Source organism: Oncorhynchus clarkii, chromosome 2 (genome assembly GCF_045791955.1).
Source record: "Oncorhynchus clarkii lewisi isolate Uvic-CL-2024 chromosome 2, UVic_Ocla_1.0, whole genome shotgun sequence".
NCBI classification, from domain to species: domain Eukaryota; kingdom Metazoa; phylum Chordata; class Actinopteri; order Salmoniformes; family Salmonidae; genus Oncorhynchus; species Oncorhynchus clarkii.
In genome coordinates this window covers 5,066,691-5,084,168 of record NC_092148.1, presented here as the reverse complement: position 1 = coordinate 5,084,168, position 17,478 = coordinate 5,066,691, and the positions used below count along the sequence as shown (strand labels likewise).

The following is a 17,478-nucleotide window of genomic DNA, read 5'->3' as shown; positions in this document are numbered from 1 at the left end:
GAGGGCCAGATTGGGAATTTAGCCAGGGCACCGGGGTTAACACCCCTACTCTTAGTATAAGTGCCATGGGATCTTTAATGACCTCAGAGAGTCAGGACACCCGTTTAAGTTCACATCTGAAAGACAGCTCCCTACACAGGGTAGTGGGATATTTTTTTAGACCAGAGGAAAAAGTGCCTCCTACTGGCCCTCCAACACCACTTCCAGCAGCATCTGGTCTCCCATCCAGGAACTGCCCAGGACCAACCCTGCTTAGCTTCAGAAGCAAGCCAGCAATGGTACGCAGGGTGGTATGCTGCTGGCAAAATAGTTTCAGCCCAGTCAAAGCACCTCTCTATCCTGGCACCCCAATGGTAGAACCAGCTTCCCCTTGAAGTTAGGACAGCAGAGTCCCTTCTCATCTTCTGAAAACGTGCCTCCTACTGGCCCTCCAACACCACTTCCAGCAGCATCTGGTCTCCCATCCAGGAACTGCCCAGGACCAACCCTGCTTAGCTTCAGAAGCAAGCCAGCAATGGTACGCAGGGTGGTATGCTGCTGGCAAAATAGTTTCAGCCCAGTCAAAGCACCTCTCTATCCTGGCACCCCAATGGTAGAACCAGCTTCCCCTTGAAGTTAGGACAGCAGAGTCCCTTCTCATCTTCTGAAAACGTGCCTCCTACTGGCCCTCCAACACCACTTCCAGCAGCATCTGGTCTCCCATCCAGGAACTGCCCAGGACCAACCCTGCTTAGCTTCAGAAGCAAGCCAGCAATGGTACGCAGGGTGGTATGCTGCTGGCAAAATAGTTTCAGCCCAGTCAAAGCACCTCTCTATCCTGGCACCCCAATGGTAGAACCAGCTTCCCCTTGAAGTTAGGACAGCAGAGTCCCTTCTCATCTTCTGAAAACATCTGAACCCCCCCCCCCCCCCCCCTCCGCCCCCCCAAAATGCTTTCGTGAACTAACACTTGACTTTCCCCTACTAGCTCTGACTTTACTGATTAGCTCTGGGATGTTGCCTGTGCTTAGCTCCATTCCATGTATTTTGTATCCTGAAAAGCTACCCCGTCCTTAACAATTACAAACATCAAATCAAATTGTATTTGTCACATGCGAAAAAATACAACAGAAGTATTCGTGCTTCTACACCTGCATTGCTTGCTGTTTGGGGTTTTAGGCTGGGTTTCTGTACAGCACTTTGTTATATCAGCTGATGTACGAAGGGCTATATAAATACATTTTATTTGATGTAGACAATGCCGTTTTAAGAAAAAGTGTTAAGAAAAAAATAGATAAGTGAAAAGAAAAGTAAGAAATAATTAAAGAGCATCAGTAAAGTAAGAGTAGCGAGGCTAAACACAAAGGGTACCGGTACAGAGTCAATGTGTTGGGGTTTGAGCTGTTTTGAAACTTCTCTTTTGTGGAACCTCACATGCACCCTGCTAACTCCCCAGAGGCCTGAGTGTTGTGCTTCTCATTCGCCATTCTGGGCAGTGTGGTGTAGGTGACACAGCATCAGCACATCAAGCCTAGACCCTAGACCTCTGTTAAAACAAACCTCAATTATGTCGAAAGAAATAGTTCCTCTCTGAGAGCTAATTTACTTCTCAGTCTCACCAAAATAAAATGCCTTAAAACATAAAATATATACTGTATATTCAATTAAAAATGAGGTATATCTTTTTATTTTTTGATCTTGCAATTCATTTGTGATCATTTGTAGTTTAATAAATCCTAGAGTTGGTTAGAAAATATTCTGTTCGCTTTGGTGCATAAAATATAGCTGTATTATCATGACAATGTGACCAGGAAGGAACGGAATTACAGGTCTATTGTTACAACAAGAAGACATTAAACAATACATGTTTAAATTCATTTAAATCAGATACAAGTCAGATTAAAATATAACCTACATTTTCAAATGTCATATTGCATAATGCAATTGTAAGTAAAACATCTGTCATGATAATTAGCTTTCTCTTTGACAAACTGCTACAAAAAAATGTATGCAACGTTATTACTATTTCTCAGTAGAAGAACCCGTATTTCTAAATTATATTCTGTATTTCATTTCCTTATTTGCACTTTTGAGAGAGTGTCAAAATATCACTATTTTCCCGGGTGGCGCAGTGGTTAAGGGCGCTGTACTGCAGCGCCAGCTGTGCCACCAGAGACCCTGGGTTCGCGCCCAGGCTCTGTTGTAAACCGGCCGCGACCGGGAGGTCCGTGAATTGTGACTTGTGAATTGGCACAAGTAAAACAAATGGCATACAAGATGAATCATTATTTCACTTAGTTATTTGTTGTTTGCTGCCAGTCCTTCAGGTTCATACCTCTTGCTTCAGGGTGACCATGGGCTAGAAAGAAACATTGCAAATGTATTTATTTAACCACACAGGAAGTTATCTTTGAGACCCATGTCTGTTTTTTGAGTGAGCCCTGCAAGGAATGTGTTGCTTAGTTATGCAGTGTGTCCCACTCAGTAAATACACTTGTCGCGATAAATAAGTATATATTTAATTAAATGTACATAATAAAGTATAATAATAATAAAGTATAATAAGCATAATAAATGTATAACATATCACATGAATGTTCATCCCAGTCAGTATAATAAACAGTAGTCTCACCAGAATGTTCAGCCCAGTCAGTATAATAAACAGTAGAGTCTCACCAGAATGTTCAGCCCAGTCAGTATAATAAACAGTAGAGTCTCACCAGAATGTTCAGCCCAGTCAGTATAATAAACAGTAGAGTCTCACCAGAATGTTCAGCCCAGTCAGTATAATAAACAGTAGAGTCTCACCAGAATGTTCAGCCCAGTCAGTATAATAAACAGTAGAGTCTCACCAGAATGTTCAGCCCAGTCAGTATAATAAACAGTAGAGTCTCACCAGAATGTTCAGCCCAGTCAGTATAATAAACAGTAGAGTCTCACCAGAATGTTCATCCCAGTCAGTATAATAAACAGTAGAGTCTCACCAGAATGTTCAGCCCAGTCAGTATAATAAACAGTAGAGTCTCACCAGAATGTTCAGCCCAGTCAGTATAATAAACAGTAGAGTCTCACCAGAATGTTCAGCCCAGTCAGTATAATAAACAGTAGAGTCTCACCAGAATGTTCAGCCCAGTCAGTATAATAAACAGTAGAGTCTCACCAGAATGTTCAGCCCAGTCAGTATAATAAACAGTAGAGTCTCACCAGAATGTTCAGCCCAGTCAGTATAATAAACAGTAGAGTCTCACCAGAATGTTCAGCCCAGTCAGTATAATAAACAGTAGAGTCTCACCAGAATGTTCAGCCCAGTCAGTATAATAAACAGTAGAGTCTCACCAGAATGTTCAGCCCAGTCAGTATAATAAACAGTAGAGTCTCACCAGAATGTTCAGCCCAGTCAGTATAATAAACAGTAGAGTCTCACCAGAATGTTCAGCCCAGTCAGTATAATAAACAGTAGAGTCTCACCAGAATGTTCAGCCCAGTCAGTATAATAAACAGTAGAGTCTCACCAGAATGTTCATCCCAGTCAGTATAATAAACAGTAGAGTCTCACCAGAATGTTCAGCCCAGTCAGTATAATAAACAGTAGAGTCTCACCAGAATGTTCATCCCAGTCAGTATAATAAACAGTAGAGTCTCACCAGAATGTTCAGCCCAGTCAGTATAATAAACAGTAGAGTCTCACCAGAATGTTCAGCCCAGTCACTATAATAAACAGTAGAGTCTCACCAGAATGTTGAAGTGCTGTCTGCACACTGCTTTACTCTCCCAGTAGATCGCCACCATGGCAACAACCAGTTCAATGACCAGGAGAACCACAATCATCCATTTGATACCAGAAAATACCTGACAAAGAGAATAGTAACTTAATACACTTAATACACATTATTTTTTCTGGTTTCATTTTATGTTGATAAGCTACTGTGGTGTAGTATTTTGTTTGTGGAGAACATTTACACATAATTGCTAAGCAAACAAACAATTCAGTATAATTTCAATGCTTGTACTATTCCACCTCATTAACAAATCAATACTAATTAATTAATTCAATGTAATAAACAAAAAATTAAGTAATTAACTCTGGAACCTCTTGATGGTCCCCGTAGAAACCGTGAGAGTTGGGGACAGTGCAGAGAACAACAGCAGCTACTGTCCAGAAACAGCTGACAATGTTCAAGGAAAATGACAGTTTGGTCTGTTGGTAGTGGAGAAAAACATGTTTATGATATATTTGATGTGTAATATTTTCATAATAATTTATAATAATCTACAATGATTTCATATTTGATCCATGACTGAATGTAGATATATTTGTACAGCTGGAACTTACCACACACATATTTGGAGAATGACCTGCAGCATAGGTCAGCATTCCGGCAGCAACAAACTTTATAAAACAAAGATGTTTTTTTTGTTCCTTCATTATTTGAGAGACTGATGACAAATTCAATCAACAGTACATGTACTATCCTCATTGTAGAGTTCACACTTCACACACAATGCACACTGACGACAGGAGAGAATAACGGATAGAGACGACACAAAGCTTTGGTCCAACATTGGCTGTATCAACATGTGTCTATTCCAAAAATTGATGATGACACAAACTACTTTGTGGGCTGATTGCAGTGGTTCTTACCAGGACACTGGGCACGGTGGAGATCAGAACTAATGGGCTGTTCAGTAGACCCAGAATCAAGACAAGGACTCCAGCAATGAGCTGAGCCGCCTAAAACGAGAAGAAGAAGATGTAATCAGACAGATGAGAAAATATCCCGGAATCTGGCCCTTACATGAACATATACCAAATGTTCAACATAACTTCTGCTCATCAGGAATGTATTTTAATCATCCACAGATTAGCCTGAAGTACATTTCTAATCGGCTGTATAGGAACATGTTTGCCATTCGTACCCCCAGAGCTTTAGGCTGACCCTTGAGGAAGACCTTATAGACATCTTTGAAGACACAGTGGAAGTTCTCAGGCATCAGCTGGCCCTCCGGAGCATCTCTGAGACTGCCCAGAGGTATAGTGATGACCATGCACTCATCTGACTGAAATGTGTACTTCATTTACCTGGGAACAATACATTTCATTAAAAGGGAGAAAATAAAATAAAAACTACTTTAGTGAATATAGAGGAAGACAAGTGCTTCCAATGACATAATTAGTAAACCATTAATAGGTCATTAGTAGGCAATGCCTCCTCACAACTGGTCAAAATCACACGATGCACAATGATGATGTCATTGGAAACACATATATTTCTCTATATTTTTTTACTACAGAACATAGAAACGCACCATTTTCACATATGTTGATGTTGGGGTGGTGCTGGAGACGATTGAATATGAACTTTCCATTTATTAACACATCATGTAGACAATAACACTACTGATGTGATGAGGACACTGTAATGTAACGTTACCAATAAAAACTACCGTAATAATGTTGCTGAAATAAACCATAAACTGTTGTAAGAACTCTATGGACATTGTAATTAAATGGAAACACGTCATGAATAATGGAAGGTAATAGCAGAACAAGGTTTCATGAAGTTTACAAACCTGCCGCTGTTCGTTTCTAACTTTATGGAGGAAGTCACACTTGGAGGGCGTCTGCGCTGGTCTGGTAAGTGATGGACAAAGACATTTTCATACACATGCACAGAGAGAGAGAGAGAGAGAGAGAGAGAGAGAGAGAGAGAGATAACCAGAGAGGGAGAGAGAGAGAGAGAGAGAGAGACAGAGAATGAGAGAGAGAGAGAGAATGAGAGAGAGAACCAGAGGGAGAGTGAGAGAGAGAGAGAACCAGAGAGGGGGAGAGAGAGAGAGACAGAGAGGGGGAGAAAGAGAGAGAGAGAACCAGAGAGGGAGAGAGAGAGAGAACCAGAGAGGGGGAGAAAGAGAGAGAGAGAGAATGAGAGAGAGAACCAGAGGGAGAGTGAGAGAGAGGGGGAGAGAGAGAGAGAACCAGAGAGGGGGAGAAAGAGAGAACCAGAGAGGGAGAGAGAGAGAGAACCAGAGAGGGAGAGAGAGAGAGAACCAGAGAGGGAGAGAGAGAGAGAACCAGAGAGGGAGAGAGAGAGAGAACCAGAGAGGGAGAGAGAGAGAGAGAGAGAGACAGAGAGGGAGAGAGAGAGAGAACCAGAGAGGGAGAGAGAGAGAGAACCAGAGAGGGGGAGAAAGAGAGAACCAGAGAGGGGGAGAAAGAGAGAGAGAACCAGAGAGAGAGAGAGAACCAGAGAGAGAGAGAGAACCAGAGAGGGAGAGAGAGAGAGAGAGATCCAGAGAGAGAGAGAGAACCAGAGAGGGAGAGAGAGAGAGAGAGAGAGATCCAGAGAGAGAGAGAGATCCAGAGAGAGAGAGAGAACCAGAGAGGGGGGGAGAGAGAGAGAGATCCAGAGAGAGAGAGAGAACCAGAGAGGGAGAGAGAGAGAGAGAGATCCAGAGAGAGAGAGAGAACCAGAGAGGGAGAGAGAGAGAGAGAGAGAGATCCAGAGAGAGAGAGAGAACCAGAGAGGGGGGGAGAGAGAGAGAGATCCAGAGAGAGAGAGAGAACCAGAGAGGGAGAGAGAGAGAGAACCAGAGAGAGAGAGAGAACCAGAGAGGGAGAGAGAGAGAGAACCAGAGAGGGGGGGAGAGAGAGAGAGATCCAGAGAGAGAGAGAGACCAGAGAGGGAGAGAGAGAGAGAACCAGAGAGAGAGAGAGAACCAGAGAGGGAGGGAGAGAGAGAACCAGAGAGAGAGAGAGAACCAGAGAGGGAGAGAGAGAGAGAACCAGAGAGAGAGAGCACTGAGAGAAATTCTGTTTGTTGAAAACACTAAAGCTGAGTGGATGAGCTCCGGGTACAAGGTGAACTGAATTCACGGGTGGAAAACTTCTTCAGAAACTGAACAGTATACATACAACACAGTTCATTAAGTGTTGTAGTGTGTTTCTGAGCGCTTCACACCATCTCTCTCATCACCTGAAACTAACAGCACATGTGGTTTTAACAATTGGAGGACGTGGCGCCTCTTGTCTTTAAATCAGCAGATATCTCATATGATAGGGTGGCCATTGTGGTCAACAGTTTAGAAGAGCTTCCTCCACGTCAATAGAGGAAATGGTGAGAAGCCAACCATTACAGGGCGCAGGCACAGTGATGCTGAAGAAGGCACTTCAAGTGCATATTTTTTAGGGGACAACAGTACGAGCATTAAATCAACTCTGGTGAGTGTGAATGTGAGAAATGTCATTATAATAATAGTGATAGTTTTAATGTAAATGTATATCATATGAATGCAGTTGTCAATATTTCATGTTAATGATCCTATATGTAAAAGTAGGCGAGACACTCGCATTTCTCTCACAACAGTTTCAAGCTAAATGTAGGCTATAATGACTGTTTTGATAAGATATTGATGGTGATGATGATGTTGATGATGATGATGATGTTGATGATGATGATGATGATGATGTTGATGATGCTGTTGATGATGATGATGATGATGATGATGATGATGTTGATGTTGATGATGGTGATGTTGATGTTGATGTTGATGATGATGTTGATGTTGATGATGATGATGATGATGATGATGAATTCAGGAGATAAAAACATGATCAGGACTATTTTAGACAATAATACATTGGATGATAATTATTATGATTGTTGCAATTAAAGAAATAGATGAAGGGTATACAGTGTATATATATATATATATCAAACTGTTATGATTGCATTATAACTTCACAAGTTTATACTCATCATATTCCCACAGGTATTGTGACTGAGACGGCATGGCTTGTGCAGACATCCCTATGGACATCCTGGGTCCTGAATATGAGGAGCAGGAGTACGAGGAGGCCGGGGAGCAGAGAGGAGAACTACTGATCAAGTATTACCAAGCAACTGAACTAATGCCTGCTCCCAAAGGACCACTCCATGACCTGTTGCTGAAGCAGCCTGCTGTGTTGGGGGTACGACCATAGACACTAAGAGCTCAATATAATCTCATGCTCTTTATCTACGACCATAGATACTAGGAGCTCAATATAACACCATATTATACTGCTCTTTATCTACGACCATAGATACTAGGAGCTCAATATAACACCATATTATACTGCTCTTTATCTACGACCATAGATACTAGGAGCTCAATATAACACCATATTATACTGCTCTTTATCTATGACCATAGATACTAGGAGCTCAATATAATCTCATGCTCTTTATCTACGACCATAGATACTAGGAGCTCAATATAACACCATATTATACTGCTCTTTATCTATGACCATAGATACTAGGAGCTCAATATAATCTCATGCTCTTTATCTACGACCATAGATACTAGGAGCTCAATATAACACCATATTATACTGCTCTTTATCTATGAGTATAGATACTAAGAGCTCAATATAATCTTATGCTCTTTGTCCATGGGCATAGATACTAAGAGCTCAATATAATCTTATGCTCTTTGTCCATGGGCATAGATACTAAGAGCTCAATATAATCTCTGGGCATAGCCGTGGGAGTAGTTTGAGGGTGGGGGTGCTGTCACTTTTTCACCAACTACAGGACTAGTAAAGGCCCAGCGCTAATTCTGTGATTTTTAAAAATATATGCACTACCGGTCAGAAGATTAAGAACACCTACTCATTCAAGGGTTTTTCTTTATTTTTACTATTTTCCACATTGTATAATAATAGCACATATGTCACGTAGTAACCAAAAAAGTGTTAAACAAATCAAAATATATTTTACATTCTTGAAAGTAGCCACCCTTTGCCTTGATGAAAGCTTTGCACACTCTTGGCATTCTCTCAACCAGCTTCATGAGGTAGTCACCTGGAATGCATTTCAATTAACAGGTGTGCCTTCTTAAAAGTTAATTTGTGGAATTTCTTTCCTTCATAATGCGTTTCAGCCACTCAGTTGTGTTGTGACAAGGTAGAGGTGGTATACAGAAGACAGCCCTATTTGGTGAAAGACCAAGTCCATATTATGGCAAGAACCCTCAAATAAACAGAGAGAAACGACAGTCCATCATTACTTTAAGACATGAAGGTCAGTCAATCCAGAAAATTTCAAGAACTTTGAAAGTTTCTTCAAGTGCAGTCGCAAAAACTGGCTCTCATGAGGACCAACACAGGAATGGAAGACTCCGAGTTACCTCTGCTGCAGAGGATAAGTTCATTAGAGTTACCAGCCTCAGAAATTGCAGCCCAAATAAATGCTTCACAGAGTTCAAGTAACAGACACATCTCAACATCAACTGTTCAGAGGAGACTGTGTGAATCAGGCCTTCATGGTCGAATGGCTGCAAAGAAACCACTACTAAAGGACACCAATAAGAAGAGACTTGCTTGGGCCAAGAAACACGAGCAATGGACATTAGACCGGTGGAAATCTGTCCTTTGACCCAACGTAGGAGACAGTAAAAATGAAGAAAAACCCTTGAATGAGTAGGTGTTCTAAAACTTTGGACCGGTAGTGTACATACTGTATATATACAGTATCAGTCAAAAGTTTGGACACACCTTCTCATTCAAGGGTTTTTCTTCATTTTTTACTATTTTCTACATATACGTACAGTACATATACATAATAAAAAAAATAAAAAAATTGTATTTTATTTATTATTCCGAGTTTTTAAGGGGTACTGCAACACCCTCAGCACCCCTACTTCCTATGGCTATGTCTATTGGTACGACTCAGAGACAGGCCTTTACAGTGTCTCTGTTACATGTTAAGTGGACATGCACAGTGAGGGGAATTTCTAAGAGGAACTAATGCAATTATTGGTATGTTTGTTCATGAGAGAAGTGTGAAAGTCTCTTTTGAATGGGGAACTGTTAACCAAACCTTTTTATTTTAATATAATGTATACTGTCTCGTGAGTTCTCATGGTTCCAGACGTGCATGAATGCCCATCTCAAGTTTATGGATAGTTTAGTCCCCATAGTTCCCCATAGTTGGACCTGTGTGATATTTAAATACCTTATCATGTCAGTCATGTATTATACACTGTGATATTTAAATACCTTATCATTTAAGTCCTGTATTATACACTGTGATATTTAAATACCTTATCATTTAAGTCCTGTATTATACACTGTGATATTTAAATACCTGATAATGTATTATACACTGAGATATTTAAATACCTTATCATGTATTATACACTGTGATATTTAAATACCTTATCATGTCAGTCCTGTATAATACACTGAGATATTTAAATACCTTATCATGTCAGTCATGTATTATACACTGTGATATTTAAATACCTTATCATTTAAGTCCTGTATTATACACTGAGATATTTAAATACCTTATCATGTATTATACACTGAGATAATTAAATACCTGATAATGTATTATACACTGAGATATTTAAATACCTTATCATGTATTATACACTGTGATATTTAAATACCTTATCATGTCAGTCCTGTATAATACACTGAGATATTTAAATACCTTATCATGTATTATACACTGAGATATTTAAATACCTTATCATGTCAATCATGTATTATACACTGAGATATTTAAATACCTTATCATGTCAGTAATGTATTATACACTGTGATATTTAAATACCTTATCATGTCAGTAATGTATTATACACTGAGATATTTAAATACCTTATCATGTAAGTCCTGTATTATACACTGAGATATTTAAATACCTTATCGTGTCAGTCATGTAATATACACTGTGATATTTAAATACCTTATCATTTAAGTCCTGTATTATACACTGAGATATTTAAATACCTTATCATGTCAGTCATGTATTATACACTGTGATATTTAAATACCTTATCATGTATTATACACTGTGATATTTAAATACCTTATCATGTATTATACACTGAGATATTTAAATACCTTATCATGTATTATACACTGTGATATTTAAATACGTTATCATGTAAGTCCTGTATTATACAATGTGATATTTAAATACCTTATCATGTATTATACACTGTGATATTTAAATACCTGATCATGTAATATACACTGTGATATTTAAATACCTTATCATGTCAGTCATGTATTATACACTGTGATATTTAAATACCTTATCATGTCAGTCCTGTATTATACACTGAGATATTTAAATACCTTATCATGTAAGTCCTGTATAATACACTGTGAGCAGGAAAGAGATGTAATGACACTGTTTAAATGAAACATTTTCACAGAAATTCTCTTACCTTTTTTAGAGCATCTTTCGTCATTAAATGTCAATAACTAACAACAACTAACAATAAATAACTACCAGACCCAAACGTAAATGTTTTAAAATACATTAAATATATGACAGGACTGTGTAACTATATACATATATGACAGGACTGTGTAACTATATACATATATGACAGGACTGTGTAACTATATACATATATGACAGGACTGTGTAACTATATACATATATGACAGGACTGTGTAACTATATACATATATGACAGGACTGTGTAACTATATACATATATGACAGGACTGTGTAACTATATACATATATGACAGGACTGTGTAACTATATACATATATGACAGGACTGTGTAACTATATACATATATGACAGGACTGTGTAACTATATACATATATGACAGGACTGTGTAACTATATACATATATGACAGGACTGTGTAACTATATACATATATGACAGGACTGTGTGACTATATACATATATGACAGGACTGTGTAACTATATACATATATGACAGGACTGTGTAACTATATACATATATGACAGGACTGTGTAACTATATACATATATGACAGGACTGTGTAACTATATACATATATGACAGGACTGTGTAACTATATACATATATGACAGGACTGACAGACAGACTGTGTAACTATATACATATATGACAGGACTGTGTAACTATATACATATATGACAGGACTGTGTAACTATATACATATATGACAGGACTGTGTAACTATATACATATATGACAGGACTGTGTAACTATATACATATATGACAGGACTGTGTAACTATATACATATATGACAGGACTGTGTAACTATATACATATATGACAGGACTGTGTAACTATATACATATATGACAGGACTGTGTAACTATATACATATATGACAGGACTGTGTAACTATATACATATATGACAGGACTGTGTAACTATATACATATATGACAGGACTGTGTAACTATATACATATATGACAGGACTGTGTAACTATATACATATATGACAGGACTGTGTAACTATATACATATATGACAGGACTGTGTAACTATATACATATATGACAGGACTGTGTAACTATATACATATATGACAGGACTGTGTAACTATATACATATATGACAGGACTGTGTAACTATATACATATATGACAGGACTGTGTAACTATATACATATATGACAGGACTGTGTAACTATATACATATATGACAGGACTGTGTAACTATATACATATATGACAGGACTGTGTAACTATATACATATATGACAGGACTGTGTAACTATATACATATATGACAGGACTGTGTAACTATATACATATATGACAGGACTGTGTAACTATATACATATATGACAGGACTGTGTAACTATATACATATATGACAGGACTGTGTAACTATATACATATATGACAGGACTGTGTAACTATATACATATATGACAGGACTGTGTAACTATATACATATATGACAGGACTGTGTAACTATATACATATATGACAGGACTGTGTAACTATATACATATATGACAGGACTGTGTAACTATATACATATATGACAGGACTGTGTAACTATATACATATATGACAGGACTGTGTAACTATATACATATATGACAGGACTGTGTAACTATATACATATATGACAGGACTGTGTAACTATATACATATATGACAGGACTGTGTAACTATATACATATATGACAGGACTGTGTAACTATATACATATATGACAGGACTGTGTAACTATATACATATATGACAGGACTGTGTAACTATATACATATATGACAGGACTGTGTAACTATATACATATATGACAGGACTGTGTAACTATATAAATATATGACAGGACTGTGTAACTATATACATATATGACAGGACTGTGTAACTATATAAATATATGACAGGACTGTGTAACTACATAAATATATGACAGGACTGTGTAACTATATACATATATGACAGGACTGTGTAACTATATACATATATGACAGGACTGTGTAACTATATACATATATGACAGGACTGTGTAACTATATACATATATGACAGGACTGTGTAACTATATACATATATGACAGGACTGTGTAACTATATACATATATGACAGGACTGTGTAACTATATACATATATGACAGGACTGTGTAACTATATACATATATGACAGGACTGTGTAACTATATACATATATGACAGGACTGTGTAACTATATAAATATATGACAGGACTGTGTAACTATATACATATATGACAGGACTGTGTAACTATATACATATATGACAGGACTGTGTAACTATATACATATATGACAGGACTGTGTAACTATATACATATATGACAGGACTGTGTAACTATATACATATATGACAGGACTGTGTAACTATATACATATATGACAGGACTGTGTAACTATATACATATATGACAGGACTGTGTAACTATATACATATATGACAGGACTGTGTAACTATATACATATATGACAGGACTGTGTAACTATATACATATATGACAGGACTGTGTAACTATATACATATATGACAGGACTGTGTAACAGCTAACTATATAAATATATGACAGGACTGTGTAACTATATAAATATATGACAGGACTGTGTAACAGCTAACTATATAAATATATGACAGGACTGTGTAACTATATAAATATATGACAGGACTGTGTAACTATATAAATATATGACAGGACTGTGTAACTATATACATATATGACAGGACTGTGTAACTATATACATATATGACAGGACTGTGTAACTATATAAATATATGACAGGACTGTGTAACTATATACATATATGACAGGACTGTGTAACTATATAAATATATGACAGGACTGTGTAACTATATACTTATATGACAGGACTGTGTAACTATATACATATATGACAGGACTGTGTAACTATATACATATATGACAGGACTGTGTAACTATATACATATATGACAGGACTGTGTAACTATATACATATATGACAGGACTGTGTAACTATATAAATATATGACAGGACTGTGTAACTATATACATATATGACAGGACTGTGTAACTATATACATATATGACAGGACTGTGTAACAGCTAACTATATAAATATATGACAGGACTGTGTAACTATATAAATATATGACAGGACTGTGTAACTATATAAATATATAACAGGACTGTGTAACAGCTAACTATATAAATATATGACAGGACTGTGTAACTATATAAATATATGACAGGACTGTGTAACTATATAAATATATGACAGGACTGTGTAACTATATACATATATGACAGGACTGTGTAACTATATACATATATGACAGGACTGTGTAACTATATAAATATATGACAGGACTGTGTAACAGCTAACTATATAAATATATGACAGGACTGTGTAACTATATAAATATATGACAGGACTGTGTAACTATATAAATATATGACAGGACTGTGTAACTATATACATATATGACAGGACTGTGTAACTATATACATATATGACAGGACTGTGTAACTATATAAATATATGACAGGACTGTGTAACTATATACATATATGACAGGACTGTGTAACTATATACATATATGACAGGACTGTGTAACTATATAAATATATGACAGGACTGTGTAACTATATACATATATGACAGGACTGTGTAACTATATAAATATATGACAGGACTGTGTAACTATATAAATATATGACAGGACTGTGTAACTATATACATATATGACAGGACTGTGTAACTATATACATATATGACAGGACTGTGTAACTATATACATATATGACAGGACTGTGTAACAGCTAACTATATAAATATATGACAGGACTGTGTAACAGCTAACTATATAAATATATGACAGGACTGTGTAACAGTTAACTATATAAATATATGACAGGACTGTGTAACTATATAAATATATGACAGGACTGTGTAACAGTTAACTATATAAATATATGACAGGACTGTGTAACTATATAAATATATGACAGGACTGTGTAACAGCTAACTATGTAAATATATGACAGGACTGTGTAACTATATAAATATATGACAGGACTGTGTAACTATATAAATATATGACAGGACTGTGTAACAGTTAACTATATAAATATATGACAGGACTGTGTAACTATATAAATATATTACAGGACTGTGTAACAGTTAACTATATAAATATATGACAGGACTGTGTAACTATATAAATATATGACAGGACTGTGTAACAGTTAACTATATAAATATATGAAAGGACTGTGTAACTATATAAATATATGACAGGACTGTGTAACTATATAAATATATGACAGGACTGTGTAACAGCTAACTATGTAAATATATGACAGGACTGTGTAACAGTTAACTATGTAAATATATGACAGGACTGTGTAACAGCTAACTATATAAATATATGACAGGACTGTGTAACAGCTAACTATGTAAATATATGACAGGACTGTGTAACAGTTAACTATGTAAATATATGACAGGACTGTGTAACAGCTAACTATATAAATATATGACAGGACTGTGTAACAGCTAACTATGTAAATATATGACAGGACTGTGTAACAGTTAACTATGTAAATATATGACAGGACTGTGTAACAGCTAACTATATACATATATGACAGGACTGTGTAACAGTTAACTATATAAATATATGACAGGACTGTGTAACTATATAAATATATTACAGGACTGTGTAACAGTTAACTATATAAATATATGACAGGACTGTGTAACTATATAAATATATGACAGGACTGTGTAACAGTTAACTATATAAATATATGAAAGGACTGTGTAACTATATAAATATATGACAGGACTGTGTAACTATATAAATATATGACAGGACTGTGTAACAGCTAACTATGTAAATATATGACAGGACTGTGTAACAGTTAACTATGTAAATATATGACAGGACTGTGTAACAGCTAACTATATAAATATATGACAGGACTGTGTAACAGCTAACTATGTAAATATATGACAGGACTGTGTAACAGTTAACTATGTAAATATATGACAGGACTGTGTAACAGCTAACTATATAAATATATGACAGGACTGTGTAACAGTTAACTATATAAATATATGACAGGACTGTGTAACTATATAAATATATGACAGAACTGTGTAACAGTTAACTATATAAATATATGACAGGACTGTGTAACTATATAAATATATGACAGGACTGTGTAACAGTTAACTATATAAATATATGACAGGACTGTGTAACTATATAAATATATGACAGGACTGTGTAACAGTTAACTATATAAATATATGACAGGACTGTGTAACTATATACATATATGACAGGACTGTGTAACAGTTAACTATATAAATATATGACAGGACTGTGTAACTATATAAATATATGACAGGACTGTGTAACTATATAAATATATGACAGGACTGTGTAACAGCTAACTATATAAATATATGACAGGACTGTGTAACTATATAAATATATGACAGGACTGTGTAACTATATAAATATATGACAGGACTGTGTAACTATATAAGTATATGACAGGACTGTGTAACTATATAAATATATTACAGGACTGTGTAACAGTTAACTATATAAATATATGACAGGACTGTGTAACAGTCAACTATATAAATATATGACAGGACTGTGTAACTATATAAATATATGACAGGACTGTGTAACAGTTAACTATATAAATATATGACAGGACTGTGTAACTATATAAATATATGACAGGACTGTGTAACAGTTAACTATATAAATATATGACAGGACTGTGTAACTATATAAATATATGACAGGACTGTGTAACAGCTAACTATATAAATATATGACAGGACTGTGTAACTATATAAATATATGACAGGACTGTGTAACAGTTAACTATATAAATATATGACAGGACTGTGTAACTATATAAATATATGACAGGACTGTGTAACAGTTAACTATATAAATATATGACAGGACTGTGTAACTATATAAATATATGACAGGACTGTGTAACAGTTAACTATATAAATATATGACAGGACTGTGTAACTATATAAATATATGACAGGACTGTGTAACTATATAAATATATGACAGGACTGTGTAACTATGTAAATATATGACAGGACTGTGTAACTATGTAAATATATGACAGGACTGTGTAACAGTTAACTATGTAAATATATGACAGGACTGTGTAACTATATAAATATATGACAGGACTGTGTAACTATATAAATATATGACAGGAC

At 36.1% G+C, this 17,478-nt stretch overlaps 1 protein-coding gene across 1 annotated transcript; it reads right to left on the bottom strand.

Moving 5' to 3' along the window:
• Positions 1-1,641: 1,641 nt before the first annotated feature.
• Positions 1,642-5,627, bottom strand: LOC139378836 (membrane-spanning 4-domains subfamily A member 4D-like). The gene is made up of 7 exons (XM_071121380.1): positions 5,551-5,627; positions 4,897-5,059; positions 4,622-4,711; positions 4,313-4,369; positions 4,070-4,177; positions 3,712-3,828; positions 1,642-2,338 (listed from the first exon to the last, which is right to left on the bottom strand). The coding sequence occupies exons 2-7, from the start codon at positions 5,053-5,055 to the stop codon at positions 2,309-2,311; spliced, it is 561 nt and encodes a 186-aa protein (XP_070977481.1). The 5' UTR covers positions 5,056-5,059; positions 5,551-5,627; the 3' UTR covers positions 1,642-2,308.
• Between the last annotated feature and the right edge of the window lie 11,851 nt (positions 5,628-17,478).